Source organism: Ambystoma mexicanum, chromosome 12 (genome assembly GCF_040938575.1).
Source record: "Ambystoma mexicanum isolate Mex_15411 chromosome 12, UKY_AmexF1_1, whole genome shotgun sequence".
Classification (NCBI taxonomy): Eukaryota; Metazoa; Chordata; class Amphibia; order Caudata; family Ambystomatidae; genus Ambystoma; species Ambystoma mexicanum.
This window is the reverse complement of record NC_090936.1, coordinates 1,240,521,567-1,240,537,977: the sequence shown is the minus strand read 5'-3', so window position 1 is coordinate 1,240,537,977 and position 16,411 is coordinate 1,240,521,567. Positions and strand designations below refer to the sequence as shown.

Genomic DNA, 16,411 nt, shown 5'->3' with positions numbered 1-16,411 from the left:
CTCCTCTGTTCTACTCACAGTCTCCAGCTCTCTAGCCATTCTCTGCTTCTCCTCTGCTCTACTCACAGCTTCCAGCTCTCTAGCCATTCCCTGCCTCTCCTCTGTTCCACTCACAGCCTCCAGTTCTCTAGCCATTCTCTGCTTCTCCTCTGTTCCAATCACATACTCCAGCTCTCTGTCCAGTCAGCATGCGTATCATGGAGGCTCTAACCACCTGTACAGGCTACATAACAAGCTTGCCTTTTTCTGTGTAGATGCTGGTGGACAATAGTCAATGAGATACAGACAGGCTGCGACACAGGGAGTTTCTTGCCTCTGCAGTAGCTCTGTATTAGACCCTGTCCCACAGGGCTCTATTGAGCACTAAGTGACCTTCCCACGCATTATTAGAGGCCCTCACCTTCGGCTCGGGCCGTCAACTGGGATGACAGCCGCCTACCACACAATAGAGACCTCTGGTGAAGGCTCTAATGCTTCAATAGAGAAAGTGCAGCAGAGCTTCCACGGAGACACTTATCCTCTGCGGCTGCATTAAAAGTGCTTCCCAAGAGACACCACTCCGCTGCAGCTGCAGTAAAAGCGCTTCCCAAGAGACACCCTTCCGCTGCAGTAAAAGCGCTTCCATAGAGACACCCCTCCTCTGCAGCTGCATTTAAAGCGCTTCCCAAGAGACACCCCTCCTCTGCGGCTGCATTAAAAGCGCTTCCCAAGAGACACCCCTCCGCTGCAGCTGCAGTAAAAGTGCTTCCACAGAGACACCCCTCCTCTGCAGCTGCAGTAAAAGTGCTTCCACAGAGACACCCCTCATCTGCGGCTGCATTATAAGCGCTTCCCAAGAGACACCCCTCCGCTGCAGCTGCATTAAAATCGCTTCCTAAGAGACACCCCTCGTCTGCGGCTGCATTAAAAGTGCTTCCTAAGAGATACCCCTCCTCTGCGGCTGCATTAAAAGCGCTTCCCAAGAGACACCCCTCCTCTGCGGCTGCATTAAAAGTGCTTCCTAAGAGATACCCCTCCTCTGCGGCTGCATTAAAAGCGCTTCCCAAGAGACACCCCTCCTCTGCGGCTGCATTAAAAGCGCTTCCCAAGAGACACCCCTCCTGTGCGGCTGCATTAAAAGTGCTTCCCAAAAGACACCCCTCCGCTGCAGCTGCAGTAAAAGCCCTCCCTAGAGACACCCCTCCTCTTCAGGTGCAGTAAAAACGCTTCCAAGAAGACACCCCTCCTCTGCGGCTGCATTAAAAGCGCTTCCCAAGGGACACCCCTCTGCTACAGCTGCAGTAAAAGTGCTTCCACAGAGACACCCTTCCTCTGCGGCTGCATTAAAAGTGCTTCCCAAGAGACACCCCTCCGCTGCAGCTGCAGTAAAAGTGCTTCCCAAGAGACACCCCTCCTCTGCATGCTGCATTAAAAGCGCTTCCTAAGAGACAAACCTCCTCTGCGGCTGCATTAAAAGGGCTTCCTAAGAGACACCCCTCCTCTGCGGCTGCATTAAAAGTGCTTCCTAAGAGACACCCCCCCCTCTGCAGCTGCATTAAAAGCGCTTCCCAAGAGACACCCCTCCTCTGCGGCTGCATTAAAAGCGCTTCCCAAGAGACACCCCTCCTCTGTGGCTGCATTAAAAGCGCTTCCCAAGAGACACCCCTCCTGTGCGGCTGCATTAAAAGTGCTTCCCAAGAGACACCCCTCCTCTGCGGCTGCATTAAAAGTGCTTCCCAAGAGACACCCCTCCTCTGCAGCTGAATTAAAAGTGCTTCCTAAGAGACAACCCTCCTCTGCAGCTGCATTAAAAGCACTTCCCAAGAGACACCCCTCCTCTGCATGCTGCATTAAAATGCTTCCTAAGAGACAACCCTCCTCTGCAGCTGCATTAAAAGCGCTTCCTAAGAGACACCCCTCCTGTGCAGCTGCATTAAAAGCGCTTCCTAAGATACACCCCTCCTCTGCGGCTGCATTAAAAGTGCTTCCTAAGAGATACCCCTCCTCTGCGGCTGCATTAAAAGTGCTTCCTAAGAGATACCCCTCCTCGGCGGCTGCATTAAAAGCGCTTCCTAAGAGACACCCCCCTCTGCATGCTGCAGTAAAAGGTGATATGTGTTTCTAAAAGCGCCAGGACATCACTGTTTGAAACATTTTCCAGGTGAATCGTGAATACGTGGAGTGGTGAAACACAGATCACTGGGAACACACCACGGAGAGTAACACTGGGAAATGTAAGTGTAAAGCCTGGAATAGGTTATAAACTAATGAAACAGATATGATCCGTTCAACGACACCTTCTAAACCAATATACACATGACCAATAGAAGGTATGTCGTGGCAATAATGACGCGTGTTCTTGTTAGTGTTCCATGCTACCTTCCTGCTGCTTCTAGGTGGTATGGAAAAAGCTCCCACTCTGACTCGTCCATCTGAAACTCCTGGGACCCGCTGGTCACATGTGTTTAGGAGGCCCCAGACACAACACTGCTCTTCACAGGGGGCTCTGCTACTTGGTGCCAAACTCTAGATATCCCCACTCATTCACCTAACGCCATCACACAACAAGCCTAATTCCCCACCTTCCCCCCGCCACTCCTCCACCCGCATCCCCAGAGGAAGGCGATCGACGTATTCTCCTCATTCAGGCGAACCAGCCGCAGGACCTCGCTTTCCCCATTCCGCCAGTTGCGCTTGCCGGAAGCGGGGCTATTCTTCTCCCGTTAGGACTTCACCCCTCTCCGCCCACCCCCCGCCCACCACCCCCAATCGGTAGCTGGGTCAATCAGAAACCAGGGTACAGTGGCCTTTTTCTCCATGTAACTACTACCAAGATGGTGCATTCAGAGCTTTTAGACTGGACTGGCAGTGCCCAATGCCACCCACTCATGCCCATTCCATCTGATCTGTAATCATCTCAGAAGGTACTCGGGTAAGAACCCTGGGGGAGCACCACAATTCCTGTGCACTCATTTCAATGACATTCTACACAACACACACGTGAAAAAGAACCGTCCTCAATGCCTCCAGTGCTGTGACAGCAGCCAAAGATTGTCGACAAAGGTCAAGCAATGGTGTTACCCACTTACCAACCCATGAAAGGACCAGCGCATTATCCTATTATATATTCACCCTGAACACTCCAGGAGAGTACTCCTGGGGACACACACCCTCTGGCGGAACTAGGGGAACGCGTTCCCCAGGTGTAAACATGGCTGAGTCGGTCCTTCCGGGATTCATTCCCTCAGTTCATGATACACACAGACTGATGTGAGTGCTTAACGTGCTGAGCTATCTTACGGGTTGATGTGCTATATTATGTAATGTATGAAACAGGCCCATCCGTTGCAGTGAAAACGACAACAATATACAGCCTGCACATTTATTCACAGTTGTGTGCTCTCAAGTTCATTGCAAGAGCACGCTAGGCACTATTTGTAAATAATTAGAGCACACATTTACTTGAGCCGGGGAGGCGTAATGTGTCCATACTGTAGTCCAGCGGGTTCTCTGATACTTCTACCGCCATCCCACCGCTATTCCCAAGCACCACACGGAGTCCGCGACGCCGCCAACGGTGCCACACTTGGTATTCCATCCCCACATGCATGCCGCCACCATACACACTTAGTGCACGCAATTAAAAAGCAAAAGAACAGCCAGACTGATGTTTCCTGGGCTGCGTCCATGGCCAGATTAGGCCGCGCTTTTGTTTCCAGGCATAGCTGTAGGCCGGTGATCAATGGGGCCTCAGCCAGCTTAATCTTTTGTGAACAGCCTGTGGGGGGTGGGGGGCGACAGGAAAAGCAATACCCAACCCAAGAGAGGAGCCTAAGTCCCTTAATTACTGCAGCTTCTGATGGACCGCTTCTGACCCCCCTTGATCCCTTTATTAGGAAGGAGTTAAAATTCATGAGCGTCAGCGCCGCCGCCGCAGCCACTTACTCCAGTGCTGCGATTTTCTGCGCCAAGCTGGCCATCACGGCGAAGAGTCGGAGGTCTGTCAGGCCATCTGTCACATAGTAGTCCACCGTCTCCAGGATCTGGGGAGAGAGAGCGGGAGACCAGGGTGAGCCGTAGTCCAGCACATTGCGGCCTACCCGGAAGCTGCCACGCAGCAGCGAGCGGCGGCGGCCATCTTGAGTAGCACAGCAAAGCAAACAAACTTCCAACAAGTCAAGCCGGGGGCCAATGTCAAAGCAGAGGCCGTGGAGCTACCTTTCCTGCTGGCCTCCCCATTCCCCACAAACAACATCTCAACGCCCCCTCCTACCCACAATACAAGTCCACAAACAAATGCACCTGCTGTTTAAGGAAATGTGCAGTGCAGCGCAAGCTTCAACTGCTTCCTACACTTTTATTTTAAAAGGAAACCATTCCAGAATAGTTTCCTTTTAAAATAAAAGTATAGGAAGAGTAAAACTTAATTAAAAAAAGTATAGGAGCACTGCTCCCAACCACTCCTGCCCACTTGGACCACTGAGCAGAAGCGAGAGAGCATGGGGGCCCCTGGAGCCAGGCCCTGTGGGATAGGAAGACGCCTGGCCTTTTCTGGGCCCCTTAGAAGCTCTTCCACCCCAGCTGCACAGGAGCACATCCAGCATCACATATACTATTCACCTCCTGAGACTCGAGCACATCCGTGTCTTTTCTTAGAAAATGAATCCGTTATGAAAGGTGTTCTCCTTTACTGAATGTATTTATTTAAGAATCCTGCTGAGGACTAGACCCCGCTAGAGACACCCCAGAGTGGATGTGTTGCTTTGGGTGCATAACAGCAACATTGATTTCAGTGAACCTCAAAACCATGCAAATACACTTCCCTAACAAAGCAAAATGTTCCTCAAAAGCGTTTCCTTCTACTGCTCTTCTCCCCGACACCTCACCTTACAGGCCTCCCTTGTGGCAGGGTGTGAGGAGGGGAAGGAGGTTGGACCCCCTTTCACTGACAGTGACAGGGGTCCCCGTCTGACTCTTAGGGAAGATTGCGTTGAAAGCCACCCGGCAATGTGACTCCAGAACCCACTCTTATTGACTGGTAGGTTGCCATAGTATGATTTCTCTTTGGGTCACTTGCCCTCAAATAGGTGGGGGTATACATGTGCCCCAACCATTCACATTGGGCTCTATGCATAAGTATATGGAAAGACCAATCTATGATGGCTATTGCCTAATCATAAGCGCACACTTTAAATTGCTAATTCATCATATAAGGGGGCTCTAAGGTACATGCGATAGGTTTCCCCGATTACTTCATGGATTATCAGGTCAGCCGGTATTTTTTCGTTGTTTTGGATTCGTTAAAAATGCATTCTTCATTTTTTACGTTGTTAAAATCACATGCAACCGAGTACCCCATATCATCTCAAAAGGGGGAGGGCCACACCTTCACCATGGCCAACCTAATTAACTAACAAAGGCCCCATGGAGCTGCCCTGTACTTTTGTTTAGCTCTGTAGCTGGTGACAGTATTCACATACTAATCAGAGTTTAATTCAAACAGGCCCACATGGGCCGGGCTGCAGAGGCTAACAAGGGAGGCAGGAAACCCAAACACCCTTTCACATGCAATGCGACAACCTGAAGCCAGTTCCCGCCCTTAGTATCCATGGACAGTTAAATGTCATGCCTGGGACTGCATGTATTACAGCAGTCACCCCCGCAGGAAGATCCCATTCAGAAGGTACGAGTATGTGGATTGATGGCGCCAGAAAGTCTGGTCTCGCCCCAGCTTCAAGGGAGCCCTGCTGCTTTAATCAGGAACCACAGAGAGCTCCATTAACTAGAGAGACACTTTTATCTACAAAAGTCAGGAAGATGGGTGGGACTTAGTATTACATGTCACCCCTTTAGCTTTTCTGTTGAAAACATTCTGGTTATGACCCCATGCATACAGGAGATCGTTAGTGGGGACCCAGGATTGGTTCATTAAGGTAGGCGTAGCCTACATCAATCCCCGCACCCGATTTGGCTTCAAAAGAGGGTCAAGCCCCCCTTTTAAAAAGATCATCTGAAGACTTTGCAGGAGTAGCAAGAAGAACTCAGCATTGGACCCTGGCTGAAGGTACAGTCTGCCTTACATCTTCCCCCAGTGAAGGAAGCCCAGGATTTCCAAAAGGGAAGCAAGATCCCCCCACCTAAATATCTCCAATCGAGTCCCTTGAGCTGCAAATGACTCCACCACTGTCTGTTGTTATGCTACAGTCACTAAAGCCATACGAGGCACCTCGACCATGGCTTCAGAAACACTGACCAGCACTGAGACAGCAATTCCTGACACTGAGCTGCCGTATAGGCCAGACTGCAGCCGTCTGCCCAGCTTCGCTCGCGAAACTGCCTGCAGCATGATACCCGCACCTGTCTCCCATCTTGAACTCTGTCGCAAAAGCTGCAAAAACGCTCTGATACCGACTCAACGCTGTTGAGCGCCAAGAACTTCTACAGCACAAGGTACATTGTGGTTCTATCCCCTGGTCCGTCCCCAAAGCCCCCTAGTGACATTTTACGACCCATTGCTCCATTTGTGTTCAAACCAAGTATCCTTGAACTATTGCGATTAATTACTTTACCAAATTCCCCCTATCAGTATCCAGAGTGCATCCCTTCCCTTCATGAAACAGTCTGTTCTCTGTGTTCCTTTACAGGATGGGTTATATTTTGTAGTGTGCTAGAACTGTCTGTTGTGATAATAATAAAGTCGATATTTGTATACAACCTTGACTGGACAGTCCCTTTTATCATTGGGTAATAATTGTATTTTCGCTGTGTTGCAACTAACCAACGATCCATGACTTATCAGAGATAAGCCTGCTGTTCCGTACACATTACCAAAACTGGACAAGGGGGTTTATAATTTGCCTGTGTTTCCAATCTGTTCAAATCCCTTCTGGTGTACTAGAGAAGCGGGGATGATTGATTGTTTAGAAACCACTATACATCCCAGGACCACTGGTGCCCCGCAATTTGATTCGTCACAAGTGGGGTCGGTTCCTAGGTTTGTGAGTTCCAAGAGATATTAAAGGATCAATCTTCTGGGTAGGAGGCAATCCGAGCAAGAGTTGGTTTACGAAACCCAAGGTCCTGAAGAGTAAGGAGGAGAGAGGAGTGGTTGACAGTGTTGAGAGCAACAGAAAGGTCCAAAAGGATGAGTATAAAAGAGAGTTTGGAGTAGTGAGCCTTAGAGAGAAGTCTAGAGACATGCTTCAATGCAGTCTCGGTGGAGTGTTTACTATAGCAGCAAGCTTGACGTAAGTATCCAAGGCCATTATCCTCAAGGTACTTAGCAATTCGGTCAAAGACCACACGCTCAAGAAGTTTTGAATAATGGCAAAGGAGAGAAACTGGGCGACAGTTTACTGGGACGTTTGGGTCAGCGGAACGTTTCTTCAATAGGGTTAAGACAGTTAAAGATCTGAAGGAGGCAGAGAAGAGTCCAGTGGAGAGAGAGGTTAAAGAGCTCAGAGAGATTAGGGATTGAGATTGAGAATAAGTCTTTGACTATTTGGGGAGCAAAATGATCAATAAGAGTACAATATGGATTGGCACTGAGAAGAATAGGAGCTGATTTAATTGGAGGGGTAGGGGAGAAGTAGTCAAGAGTAGTAGATGTTGGGAGGGCTGGTGGACAGAAGGAATATTGGGTAGAAAGAGTGGTGGGCTGTGAGAGTGTCATGAAGTTTAGAGATTACATAGGTAAGATAGTGAGCAAAGTCATTAGCAGAGAATGAGGAGGCAATGGATAGTGGCTTTGGAGGTATGGGCAAAGATTGGAGGGTGGATTAAGGTTTGCACGGTGATTACGTTTGTGAAGTAGGAATATTGGGCAGAGTCCAATGCAGAGGTTAGGGCAGCAATGGATGATTTGGAGTCTTGTAATAGTGTAGATGTCTGTATTCTGTGACAGCATCTCACTTCAAGGCACACGTTTGTTTTGGGGGTCTGAATTTCAGAGGTGATCCAAGGCTGAGGACAAGGAGGGAAGGCGTGAACCTTCCAGTAGGATAGTGCTGGAGTCATAAGTACATTGTGAACCAAAGTCACGCCACACAGGAATGGCCTATTCATATGGGGGGGGGATTTCAATTGCACTCACAACCCAGAACTGGATAGATCCTTGCCCCTACCCAAAGGCCCATCAATGGCCACAACCTCACTAAACACCATGACAAGTAGATTAGAACTGGCTGATGTGTGGAGGGAACTCCACCCATAGAAACACACCTACTCTTACCATTCATCCCCCCACGGCCTCCACACAATACTGGATTATGTCTTTGTAGGCAGAGAACACTTACCCCAAATGGAAGAAGCACACTACCTGGGTAGGACGATTTCTGACCACTCCCCACTGGAGGTAGAATGGAACCATACTGGCCCCAGACCACCCATTCCCATGTGGCGAATGCCGGTAGAAGCCCTGAAAGACCAAGCTTTCCAAGATGAATTACAAGATTCAATAGACGACTACATAGAGATAAATATGGGAAGTGTAGATCATGTGAGCACTGTATGGGAAGCCCTGAAAGTAGTAATACGTGGCAGAGTTATAGCAAAGGCTGGAGGGGTAAGAAAACAGTTGCGGGAAGAACTAGCACAAAAAGAAAGGGAGATCGAAAGACTTGAAAACAGTCCCTCAGACCCACAGCAACGAGAAGACAAACGTAAAACCCTTAAAGATGAATGTACGAATGCATGGGATAGACTGGCCAAGATTGGCTATGCCACCAAAACAAACAGAGCACACATGGAAGCAGACAGGCCTAGCAGACTGTTAGCCTGGCCCTGCAGAAAGGAACATCCCAGACACACAATTACTACACTTCAGGACGAAGATGGCAACATACACCAAACCCAACATATTATAAATGACACCTTTAAAAACTACTATGCACAGCTATATTCACATGATGCTAAACATTCCTCCAGACCAGATACGAGACACCCTAGAGGAGATAGGACTACCTAGGCTCTCCCCTACACAAGCCGAAGCCTTAGACGCTGACATCACCGCAGAAGATATAGCTGAAGCAATTAAATCACAGGATACGTGCAAGGCCCCAGGCAGCGACGGGCTACCCCCAGAGTTCTATAAGACGTATGGCTCCTCTCTGGTCCCACTGTTACATGAGGTCTTCCTAGAAACATATGAGCAAGGCATTCTACCTGACAGCATGAGAGAAACCCTAGTGATCCCAGTCCTCAAGCCAAACAAACCACCCGAACACTGTGGCTCATACCGACCCCTGGCCATGCTTAATTATGATGTCAAACTATTGACCACAATCCTAGCTAAAAGACTCTCCAGACTTATAGGCGATATTATCCACACAGACCAATGCAGATTCGTACCAAGACGCAATACAACTATGAATCTGCGCAGACTCCAACACATCATTAAACAAACAGACACAAGTCCCAAACCCTACGCCTTACTGTCGCTGGATGCCATCAAGGTGTTCGATTCAATATATTGGGAATGGTTGTTGGCAGTCCTGAGGGAATTTGGCATTGGTCCAGGCTTTGTTCGATGGGTCAAAATACTATATACCAGTCCAAGGGCTCGGGTAAAAACTGGGAGACACGTGTCAGAGACATGGGACATATGCAGGGGTACTAGGCAGGGATGCCCGCTGTCCCCCATGCTTTATATCCTCGGGTTAGAACCCATTGCAATTTATTTCAGAAAACCGTTTTTTGATGCAGGGATAAGACTAGGAGGGATAGATCACATCATCTCGCTCTACGCGGATGATGTCCTGTTATACGTCAGAGACCCGCACCTTAATACCTCAACCATGCTGGAGGTCCTTGACAACTTCTCCAAGGTCTCGGGTATACAATTCAGCAGGGCTAAGTCCTGTCTGTTCCCATTATCAGGGCTAAAGGGCAAGGACACAGAGGAACTTCCAGCGCTTGGAATACAATGGCAGACCACGACGTTCCGCTACCTCGGAATACAAATAATGCATACCCCAGAGCTTATGCACGAACACAATACGAAGGCGGCGATACCTGCATTGCGCAGATCAAGATTCTGGGCGAAACTTCCCTTATCAGTGATGGGCAAGGCCTCTGTAGTAAAAATGATTCTCCTCCCCCAGTTCCTATACAGGTTCCAGAATGTGCAATATTACATCAAAAACTCGTTCTTTCACCTGCTTGAATCGATTGTCCGTGGATTTCTCTGGGGGCAGAACAGACACAAAATAGCACTCTCTACCCTGGTATTAACATACGCACAGGGTGGGATCCAACTCCCGAACCTTGAAAAATACTATCTAACCGCCCAGCTCAGCTTTGTGTCCAAATGGTTGGCCGACGATGCCACATCAGAAACCCCCCTATTGCAATCCATGATTTCCCCTATACAATTGAAAGAACTTATATGGGCACCACAACACCTACTGAAAGACATGCCTTTCATAGCCACTCTGGCGAGACAAATATGGCAAAGAGTGCGGTCGAAGACCCAGCTAAAACACCCGTATTCTCCGGAAATACCAATGATCCAAGACATGTGTAAAACAGAGATGGACCTACTCCACCTTAGACAGTGGGAGAGGAAAGGCGTCTACACTTGGGGAGACCTACATGACGAAGGCTCCTTCGGGGAGTTTGAATCGCTTCAATGGGAGGATGACATACACGCTGGCCAATTCCTCTGATACCACAGGATACGGGAAACAGCAAAGAAAAAATGGGACACTTGGCCAGAAGAACCAGAGTCAGCCCCCCTCATAACACTGTTATATAATTTGGGGGAGTGACAGAGAGCGGTCTCCCAAATATACAGTCACCTTAGCGACACCCCCAACCCAAAAAGCGAGTCAATGAAAAAGAGATGGGAGACGGATCTGGGACTGGAACTGTAAGAAGGTGAATGGAACAGAGTGCGAGCAAATCCTAAAGCTGTGTCCAGAAACCACAGATTCCGATTCATACAACTGAGCATGCTGCACTGAACATATCTGACTCCCTGCAGGCTAGCAAAAATCAACAGACAGACCAGACCTCGCTGTCCATGGTGCAAAGCAGATCTACTCCACATGTTCTGGGAATGCAACACAGTGCAATCCTTCTGGATGAAAATAAAACAGACATTTGAAAAAGCGGGCCCCTCCAACTACAAGTGGCCCCCCGAGGAGTGCCTCCTAGGAACACACCCCAGGCCAGCCAAACTTAAACACTGGGTGGAACTTATGGACTTAACCTGTATACTGGCTAAAAGACAAATTGCCATGGCCTGGAAAAAACCTACAGGGCCAAACTACAAGGTATAGAGTAATTAGCTGGTAAAATGGATCAATGCGGAAACAAGAGCATGGGAAGATACTGTTATCAGGTCAACCGACGAATCAAGCTCTACCGTGGAGACATGGAAAGAAATAACCAGCTGCATGCTTTCCTCCCCAGATGATAAACCCCCATGAACAAAAATGAGCTCGAGCATACGGCACCGCAAGAACGCAACATCCATTGCAGAAGCAGACACTCACTGGGTCAAAACCCCTAGAGTCCCAGATTGCCCCTGCAGTCAGGTGGCTGCAGGGGGCTTGTGGAGATCAAAGCCCCCCATCATGACAATGGAGATGTTGGTAGGAAGTGACTAAAGTAGAAACAGCAGATCAGAGAAGAAGGAACTGGGGTGAATAGAGAGCCAGGGCAGTCAGAGGATTAGGAGTCGGGGAGTTCAATAGTGGCAATTTAAAAGCAGACAAGAGTAGAGAGGCAGTGTTGAGGGCCTTATTGGCAAGGAACGCCATGCCACCCCCTTCTCAACAGGCCGGGGAGAGTAGGAGAAGGTGGCAGTGTCAGAGTGAGTGCTGCTAGTGTCGCAGAGTCATGAGGGGAGATGCAGGTTTCTGTGACAGCAAGAAGTGAAAGTTGAGGGTGGAAAGAGTCGAAGTGGTCAGGGAAGTAGGTAGACTTGTTCCAGAGGGACTGTGCATTCTAAAGGCTAAGTGGAAGTGTGATAGAAGGTGGGGGAGTGGAGCAAGTGTTCTGCAGTAGGCAAGGGAGATAGATGAGGTTAGAGATCCTAGGAGCACAGGAGTATCTTATTTGAGGGGTGCAGATGCAAGGGGGGATGTGATGCAGACGTTACACCTGGTTGAGGCTGAAGACTATGAAAGAAGGGAAAGAGACGAGTGAGTAGAAAGTGGAATGGAGCAAAATCAAGATATATGATGAAGACAAGTGAAGAAATATGTGTCGTAAATCTCCCCCCGTCTCAACTGGGATCGCTTCTTGCTCTGTTCCGCGGGAGGATTCCTCTTGTGGACGGATTGGGTCTTGTATAGACTCGCTCGAGTTTCGTCCGGCTGCAGAGCGCGTTCAGAGTTCCGGGAAGGTTGCCGTTCCAGGATGTCCAGGAAAATAGGTAGCGGTCGCTAAGAATGGGGATTCCAGGAGCAGATTAGAGGAAAGGGGTGAAGGAAGGAAGAAGGAACCAGGATCTAGGAATAGTGGATTCGCCGAACAGCACACACACGTCAAGTAACTACCTAATGATAGTGTTGAGACGCGCGGGGCCGCGGGGGCGTGGCCAATTTATAGAACGTGCCATGTGCGACGTGGAAGCTGGTGCGAGGCAAGTCGCTTGTTGCGGCCATGTTAGGAGTAACAAAGAATACAAGCCCCGGCGCGATAAGGACCAGGAAGTCCAGAAGGGGCAAGTTCTATAGGTCATGACAATATGAAGAAAGGGTGCAGCCCAAGAGAGAGAGGTTGTGTGGGTGATCAGAAAGGGAACGGGTGGATTTCTGGCTGAGAAGAAGCAGGTGTAAGTTCTGAGTTGGGCTAGAATGGGGTATAAGTAACTAAATGGCAGATAACAGATCCAACACAGCAATGTTCCTTGGTGTTGTAAGGTAACATAAGCTGTGAGGTGAATGGATAGTCAATAAGTGGAAGGATCCATGTGCATGTAAGCAGAAGTCAGGCAAAGGGCGAGCTTTGTGACCCTGGACCCTATACAGCCTGCAGAGGCCCAAACATGGAGCTGTCCTTTGTGTTTTGTGTCCCATGTCTGCCCAGGGGACACTGAATAAGGGAAGCAGTGTGTCACATGTCTCTCTGGGAGCCAATCACAGTTCTCCATCTTCCACACTTGCAGGAAGAGTCCTGGGTGATGTAGGCCCTGGGGGGAAGATCAAACCTGTACGAACATAACTAGTTTGGATGTCATATAATAAACAGGTACCCCTCTTAACTTCACCTAGAAAACATCCCCTACAGTAACTGAGCCTAGCTTCACTTTGCCAGACATCTATTTCTTCCTGTCATTACTTCGTCTGCATCTTCCCATTGTGAAAGTGTCAATGCATGTGGTCACTGTTAAAAAAAGGTTAGGTGTTGGGTCAAAGGGCGGTAGGGGTTTGAATATGGGGTACAAAAGAAGAGGGGATACGTGGGGTATCTTCCTGTAATAAGTGAATTCTAGTGGCGATGAAAGATAGGAGAAGTAAAGGTATGGAAAAGTCAATGTGACTCCATGAATGCATAGAGAAGTCATTGTGGCTTGGTGAATGTATGGAGACGTGAATGTGATTCAGTCAATGTACGGAGAAGTGAATATAACTCAATGGATGTATGGAGACGTGAAGGTGCCTCAGTAATTATTTGGAGAAGTGAATGTGACTTGGTGAATGCATGGAGAAGTAAATGTGAGTCAGTGAATGTATGGAGAAGTTTATGTGACTCAATGAATGTAGGGAGAAGAAAATGTGACTCAGTGAATATATGGAGAAGTAAATGTGACTCAGTGAATGTACAGAGAGGTGAATGTGACTTGGTGAATGTATGGAGAAGTAAATGTGAGTCAGTGACTTTATAGAGAAGTTTATGTGACTCAGTGAATATATGGGGAAGTGAATGTGAGTCAATGAATGTATGGAGAAGTAAATGTGACTCAGTCAATGTACGGAGAAGTGAATATAACTCAATGGATGTATGGAGACGTGAAGGTGTCTCAGTAATTATTTGGAGAAGTGAATGTGAGTCAGTGAATGTTTGGAGAAGTAAACTTGACTCAATGAATGTAGGGAGAAGAAAATGTGACTCAGTGAATGTATGGAGAAGTAAATGTGACTCAGTGAATGTACAGAGAGGTGAATGTGACTTGGTGAATGCATGGAGAAGTAAATGTGAGTCAGTGACTGTATAGAGAAGTTTATGTGACTCAGTGAATATATGGGGAAGTGAATGTGAGTCAATGAATGTATGGAGAAGTAAATGTGACTCAGTCAATGTACGGAGAAGTGAATATAACTCAATGGATGTATGGAGACGTGAAGGTGTCTCAGTAATTATTTGGAGAAGTGAATGTAAGTCAGTGAATGTTTGGAGAAGTAAATGTGAGTCAGTGAATGTATGGAGAAGTTTATGTGACTCAGTGAATATATGGGGAAGCGAATGTGAGTCAGTGAATGTATGGAGAAGTAAATGTGACTCAGTGAATGTACAGAGAGGTGAATGTGACTCGGTGAATGCATGGAGAAGTAAATGTGAGTCAGTGAATGTATGGAGAAGTTTATGTGACTCAGTGAATATATGGGGAAGTGAATGTGAGTCAGTGAATGTATGGAGAAGTAAATGTGACTCAGTGAATGTACAGAGAGGTGAATGTGACTTTGTGAATGCATGGAGAAGTAAATGTGAGTCAGTGAATGTATGGAGAAGTTTATGTGACTCAGTGAATATATGGGGAAGTGAATGTGAGTCAGTGAATGTATGGAGAAGTAAATGTGACTCAGTGAATGTACAGAGAGGTGAATGTGACTTTGTGAATGCATGGAGAAGTAAATGTGAGTCAGTGAATGTATGGAGAAGTTTATGTGACTTAGTGAATATATGGGGAAGTGAATGTGAGTCAGTGAATGTATGGAGAAGTAAATGTGACTCAGTGAATGTACAGAGAGGTGAATGTGACTTGGTGAATGCATGGAGAAGTAAATGTGAGTCAGTGAATGTATGGAGAAGTTTATGTGACTCAGTGAATATATGGGCAAGTGAATGTGAGTCAGTGAATGTATGGAGAAGTAAATGTGACTCAGTGAATGTACAGAGAGGTGAATGTGACTTGGTGAATGCATGGAGAAGTAAATGTGAGTCAGTGATTGTATGGAGAAGTTTATGTGACTCAGTGAATATATGGGGAAGTGAATGTGAGTCAGTGAATGTATGGAGAGGTAAATGTGACTCAGTGAATGTACAGAGAGGTGAAAGTGACTTGGTGAATGCATGGAGAAGTAAATGTGAGTCAGTGAATGTATGGAGAAGTTTATGTGACTCAGTGAATATATGGGGAAGTGAATGTGAGTCAGTGAATGTATGGAGAAGTAAATGTGACTCAGTGTGGTTAATTTTCCGTGTGAGGAGCGCTTTGTGCTTTTGAACGTATTAACGTTCCAACGTGATTTCTACATCTTCGCTCCCTGCAGCACTGCGAGCCGAGCTCTTGCTGCTCCCCCTGCTTCCTTGAGGAGGCGGGGTCCTGCACGTCCACGTGACGTATCACGTGACTGTTCTCAGCCAGAAATAGCCGGCCCAACCACCCTTGCGGCGTTAAGCCCTGGAGGCAGTAAGGGCTGGAGCCACTGTTGTGCTGTTTGGCTGTGACCTGTAAGTAACTTGAACTTGGGTCTTGTGCTGCATAAGTCATTCTCAAGCACCTCTTTAGCTCTAAGGGTTTGGGGTGGAGAGTCGGACTCTGGCAGCTCCACAAGCTGTCGAGCGTTCCCTACCCTGAGACTGACTGCTCCTCTTTGTTCTTTCTGACGATTGTGGCTACTCCTAAAATCAATATATTTTGATTATGTACTGACTAAGAACACTATTAATTCTAGCCCATAATATATTTATTTTTATTATTTTTGGTGGGGGCTGCATAGATCCATTTCCTTTTTATACTTTAAATCCAAGAGTGTTTTTGGGACAATTGACATTTTTGCCTAAGGTTGCCCTTGTTTTTTTAAATTTTTTTTTAAGTGCAATATTTTTAGATCGCAGTGTTGTGTGCGTTGTTTTTGTGTATTTTAAGGGAAAATTAATTATTGTAACTCAGGTCTACTTTTAGCTTAACCCAGTATTGTCATTTTTATAAGTCCCCTGTATTTCCCTCCTGGGTCTTGGTCCTCTCTGAATGACACATAAGGGACTGCGAAGTCAAACAGCCATGGAGGGCTCACTGGCTTCATCTGTTACTACTCCACTAGATGCCCCCTCCCCGGCTATACTGGGGAATCTACATCATGTTTCAGTAGATGCCCCATGTAACCCTTTACTTCTCAAAACCCTGGCCCAGGCTCAAATTCATGTCAGCGATAGGTCTGAGGTATTTAATGCTATGGGTATTATTCCACGCAATCCAGCTTGTAATAACTGTATCTTTAACGGAACTCATGATATCTCGATAGATACACAGGAAGAACGT

At 47.5% G+C, this 16,411-nt stretch overlaps 1 protein-coding gene across 1 annotated transcript in view; it reads right to left on the bottom strand.

The window, feature by feature from the left end:
* The window catches only part of LOC138513127 (uncharacterized), a 1,268,315-nt gene that overhangs the window by 472,944 nt on the left and 778,960 nt on the right, over positions 1-16,411 (bottom strand). Inside the window, exon 10 of the mRNA XM_069627773.1 lies at positions 3,925-4,022. Coding sequence (XP_069483874.1) covers positions 3,925-4,022 — 98 coding nt within the window. The remainder of the gene's footprint in view (positions 1-3,924; positions 4,023-16,411) is intronic.